Raw genomic sequence first — 5,514 nt, 5'->3', positions numbered from 1 at the left:
AAACAGTTCACACACCACCCCCACCGGGAATGGGCAGAAAACGGAAAGGTTCTACCCATTTCGCAGAAGGAGTCTTTTACTGCTTCAGGGAAATAGCAGGTCATGGACGTGGCTTTCTCTCCTTGATGAAAGTTTCCGGTCCCAGGGTGTAAGATTCAGGAGTTCTGCGCGGCATATTTGAGAGAGCCGCAGCACGGACAAGATAGAGAGGAGGGCAGATAGAGCAGAGGGGAAAGCAAGATGTCCCCCAATCTCTCAACACGCCCCCTTTTATGAGCTCATTCTGGAGAGGCGTGTCCTCCTTCCCGGGAGCTTGGAAAAACCACAGCTCTCTGGGAAGAAGAGAGCCAGACAACAGAAGAGCATCCGGTTCCAGCATGTTGGACCCAGGACAAAGACAGATTTGTAGGTGACAATAATGAAGAAAATAATTTTATTACAGAAAGATTTTTCATTGGAAAAATCTCCAGTAGCTATGGACTGAGGGAGAGAACTGTGTTGTACCATTAGAGAAGTTCTGATTCAGAAACAAAGGTAAATTTTTCAAGACAGCTTCCTGTGACTTAGAATTCTTTTTCAAAGTTTATTTTTGATCGAACTATTGGTAACATAGCAGTAGTTTATGATGTGATATTTATACACTGAAGTTTGATTGCTCTTGATTAAGAGGGAGTGGAGTTATTAGTAGCCCTCTTATTAAAGAGCGATGGACAAACTTGTTCTTCACAGGTCAGCAGTTAAGTCTTCAGTATTGCTTGTTACCACTTAAACAGCATTTCTCTTGTTGGTTTCGCCCAGAGCCTGCACGAGCACACACCTGCAGACCTGCTGAGGGAACTTAATGGTCGCTTCAGTTTTTCAGAGCATTTTTGTAATCTAACTTAAAATCCGTAACCCCTGTAATGCTTGTGCAATTTTTTCTTGATTACAACAGGACATGTTAGCTTTACAAATCATCGATCTCTTCAAGAACATATTTCAGCTGGTGGGCCTGGATCTTTTTGTGTTTCCATACAGAGTGGTGGCCACGGCTCCTGGGGGAAGTGGACAATTAACTGTACTGCTGTAGAAAATAATTTTAAAAATTTTAAAAACTGTTTCTCTTCCAGCACACATAAAATTCCATACAGCAAGAAAATACTGCCCACATCGCTTAGGCCAAACGTTTGGAGTACCAGTGACAAAAAGTCTTTCCTCTCCTGCTTCCTGCTTTTCTAAAACTTGTGGCTCTGAAATTTTGCTGCTTGTGGTTATTCATGTTTATTGTTTGATTTTGGGGACTACATTATGCAAGTCAGTGGAAAGTCACAGACGTTGTCTTATGCATGGAAATCCTAAAAAAAATGGATATATGTTTTTTTAAGAACAAACTAGAAGTCCTGTATTCAGTGATCTGTAGGCTTCCCAGGGGACCCTATGACTGCCAAGAGCCATGAACAAAATGTATGTTGGGAGTGGTGTACAGACCTGTTTCTCTCCGTCCCCGTCAGTGTGGTGTTATTGAATGCATTCCTGACTGCACATCCCGTGACCAGCTGGGCAGGCAGACGGACTCGGGGATGTACGATTACTTTACGAGGCAATATGGAGATGAGTCTACCCTTGCATTCCAGAAGGTAAGATATCAGTTGGCAAGCATAGCACAATCTCAACTGAGAAGCATTCTAGCTATAAAAATAATGACAAATAATTGGATAATGGCTACCATAATGCTGCATCTGTTTTCTGATGCTGATAATCCACTTTTAGCTATCGGTGAGTTAGCTAAAGAAGTTACCGCAGCAGTAGATGTATGCAGCATAATTGCTTCTGACTAATTGTGAGTGGAAAAATGAAAAAAAACCCTTTGTTCAGCTGTATCTGCTTCTGGGGTGGAGAATTATTAAATTCTCTGTGTCCTTCTGATTTGTTTTGACTTCTTGTTTTACAGGCTCGCTATAATTTCATTCGCAGTATGGCTGCGTATAGTCTTCTTCTGTTTCTGCTCCAGATTAAAGACAGGCATAATGGCAACATCATGCTGGACAAAAAGGGACACATCATTCATATTGGTCAGTCATACCTACATTCAAATTTCAGTAGTTACCTTCTCCATCTACTGTGAAGTATTGCTCGTAGAGGACAGTAAGCCACTTCCCTTCTGTGCTCTGTCTGCGTGCTGATTTCACAGTTCGTAAATAGATGTGGGATTTTTCATGCCTTGTATGCATATTTGTGTCGGCTGCTTCTGTGTAAATCGAGCTTTCCAAAAATTTTACCGGCCTCAGGAAAGAATATGCACACACACGTATGGATTATGCATGTGTTCGTACTTATGATGCATACGTACATTTGTGTATGTATATACAGATAAGTATATAAATGTACCTTTTGGGTTCCTTTCCTCACTGTATGAGGATGAATTAAATTTGACAAGTAAATATATATAATTATTTGGGGCTGTGACCTCTGCGTAAGCTTTGCTTTTCTGGAACTACACAGATGTTTCAGTAAGGATCTTTTTATTTGATGACGTCGTTCTTAAGTCTAGTCTAACGTCATGGTGATGATTCTTTATTGAAAGTGTAAGAACACCAGCAAAAGCTTTTTTCCAGGTGGAGTTGAAATGTTGATAGAAAAAGTAGGTATTAATACCTGAAATCCACCTCCTTTCTTCTGTAAGCTTTGACAGCACACAATTAATCAACAAAGTTTATGAGGCAGCTTATCTTTTGTGCAGATTTTGGATTCATGTTTGAAAGCTCACCTGGTGGGAATCTGGGCTGGGAGCCTGACATAAAGCTGACTGATGAGATGGTGATGATAATGGGAGGGAAAATGGAGGCAACGCCGTTCAAATGGTTTATGGAGATGTGTGTCAGAGGCTATCTGGCAGTCAGGTAGGTGTTCATAAGGGCTCGGAGGGGGAAGTGTTTGCATGCCTAAAACCAGATGAGAAGATAAATAGTAAACGTTTGTCTGTAGGGGGTCTGAGCCTATCAGAATGTCCTGGTACATCTTACAAACTTTGAAACTGTTTGCTAATCCTGCAGTGTAACAGCCTAACTTGGTGGTTTTTTTACTGTTCTTATGTTCTATTTCAAGACTTTATACGTTGTACTCAATTTGTAACTGTGGTGTTATATGATTTAGTATGCTGGTAAAACTTTGTAGTAAGGAGCTACAGGAGAATCGAAGTATTCCTTGTTTTCCCAAATAGGGCAATGACATTAGTCCCTATTTCAGCTACAGTTAATTAGATAGGACATGTGAAAAAGTGCTACAATTTTCTGTTGTAAAATCTGCAGGGGTTTTGGTAGCTCAGCTTTTCAGCTGTGATTGCCAGCCAGTTTACTGTAAAGATTTGCAACTTCATCTTGCACCATACCAAGCAAGGAGGGTTTGCTTTAACACACAGGAGAACTAACAGATCTATATGAAGATCTATTGATGCATGCGGGGAGGAGGACAGCACAGCAGGGTCTAGATAAAAGCTCATTCTATCACGAGTATAAAGTATTATTGATGTTATCTTACAGAGTCACAGTTTCTTCAGCTAGCAGTCCCAGAAGGGGCTGTCTTGGAGTCAAGGTTGATTTGGTTCCTTGAGGGCGAGCAGTCTGAAGAAAGTTTTGTGTCAAGGCAAAAATGTCACTTACGTAGCAGAGTAATAGCTTGGTAGGTAATAAATGTTAAGCGGGAGGAGGAGGAGAGGGAAGGCTTGGCTGATGTGGCAAAGAATTACATGCAGTAATTAGGAATTAGAGAAGAATTTGTTGCTGTGGTATTGCTGGTTGCAGCCTTTTATACTGTTTTGATGCACTGATCCACCTTTGCGATGGCAAAGAAATGTTGTTTACTAAAGCATTGCTTTGTATGATCCTCCTTGAGACTGTTCATCGTGCAGCATGTGAATATCTGATTGTCCAGCATAAGAGTGAAATTTAATTAAACTGACAGATTGCAAGCAGTGGTGTAGCTCCACCAGCAAACGTAAGAGGATTATATGTGTTGCTTTAATTACAGAAAAAGGTGTGATCCAGCTTGTTGAACTCCTCGGCTTGCCTGCTTTACCTACTAAGGCTGAAGAAGTTTGAGTGTTGTAACCCTTTTGTCCTCTTTTTCTCTAGGCCTTACATGGATGCTGTCGTCTCTCTGGTTACACTGATGTTGGATACAGGGCTGCCCTGTTTCCGAGGGCAGACAATCAAGCTGTTGAAGTAAGTCAGCCTATATATCAACTGGAAATTGTTCACGTGTTCTTCACAGAATGTATACTGTCACAACTGGTGCAGTGAGCGTAGGCCTCGTGCTACTGGAGAATGCCTTAGTGTTCTAAAGATGGTAACTTCTAAAATACAGTACCTCAGAAAGAAGGAGTTCCAGGGGCCTTTTCGTGGAGTGAAGGTCAGGTTGTTCAATGACTGCAAGTACATGGATTATCTTTATGTTTGTTGGACTAGCAAAGTAAGACTGTAAAGGAAAGATCTGCTTTAATTGACAGGTTGTGTGTTACAGGGGCTGATGCCCTCTGAAATGGTGTTGGACACCAAAGAGCAGCATCTTCCCATTTGTTCTGCAGTACTGAATGGGACTGTGTTGTAACATCCAACAGCTTAGGCAAAACCAAATTCTAATGTGACACTTTGGCTCTTCAGGCTTATGCCTCCAGAGTGAGCTGGGTTAGCTCAGCATTTACTGCATTTAACTTGCCACACTTTTCCTAAAGATAAGCTCAGATTCGGATGAAAAGTTCACAGCCTCTGTCTCCACTAGGAGACTAATGGCAAGGGCTTGTTGAAAGTCTCGTGAGAAGTAGATACTTGCAGCCTGTATCATGCTCAAAGGAAACCTCACTAATTTTACGTTTGCTCTTTGTGATTTCCTGGATATAGACACAGGTTCAGCCCCAACATGACTGAACGGGAGGCTGCAACTTTCATCATCAAGATCATCCAGAATTGTTTCCTCAGCAACAGGTATGGCATCTATGCATACCTTCTCCCTAGGCTAAAGGAAGGACATCAAGCTTTGAGCAGTGCTGTGCAGTAGAGTTCTATCAATCAGAGGCCAAACAATTTTGAGTTGATATTTCGATAATGCAGGATGGCAGCAGCTTTGCTTCTGAACATGCTGCATCTCCTCTTTACAGAGGGAAGGAAGGCTTAAGACCAGGTCAGTCAAAGAGCAAGTCTAAATCGAAGATTTTCTGTCAGAGTGAATCTTGGCCCAAAGGTTAAGTGCTTAAGCTCCTTTTAGGGTTAGATACCTTCTTTTATACAGGGTAGGGTCACCTCTACAAATAAAGGCATAAATAGTAGAGAATGGTATTGACAACAGGAATAGCATGCCTTCTGGTCAGAATGAAGAGAGACTGGTCTTGAAGCTTGTTCGCTTTATTTTGTAGGAGAGGTTTTCTTAAACAGTATGTGCGGTCCCTTGGTCTGAGTAAGAATGAAAATGAAAGAGGACGACAGTGACTTTTTGAAATCTTTTTTATAATTGCTTCTAGGCGTTAAGTTGCCTGAATATCCT

The 5,514-nt window shown here is 41.5% G+C and overlaps 1 protein-coding gene across 1 annotated transcript in view; it reads left to right on the top strand.

Moving 5' to 3' along the window:
* The first annotated feature begins 1,495 nt into the window (after positions 1–1,495).
* The window catches only part of LOC104494446 (putative phosphatidylinositol 4-kinase alpha-like protein P2), a 6,122-nt gene continuing 2,103 nt past the window's right edge, over positions 1,496–5,514 (top strand). Inside the window, exons 1-5 of the mRNA XM_010137266.1 lie at positions 1,496–1,616; positions 1,931–2,051; positions 2,720–2,879; positions 4,110–4,199; positions 4,875–4,958. Coding sequence (XP_010135568.1) covers positions 1,560–1,616; positions 1,931–2,051; positions 2,720–2,879; positions 4,110–4,199; positions 4,875–4,958 — 512 coding nt within the window. The 5' untranslated portion in view covers positions 1,496–1,559. The remainder of the gene's footprint in view (positions 1,617–1,930; positions 2,052–2,719; positions 2,880–4,109; positions 4,200–4,874; positions 4,959–5,514) is intronic.

The sequence above is a fragment of the Buceros rhinoceros genome, unplaced genomic scaffold (assembly GCF_000710305.1).
Source record: "Buceros rhinoceros silvestris isolate BGI_N320 unplaced genomic scaffold, ASM71030v1 scaffold25375, whole genome shotgun sequence".
Classification (NCBI taxonomy): Eukaryota; Metazoa; Chordata; class Aves; order Bucerotiformes; family Bucerotidae; genus Buceros; species Buceros rhinoceros.
The sequence above is the reverse complement of the archived record's forward strand: the minus strand, read 5'-3'. Positions and strand labels throughout refer to the sequence as shown.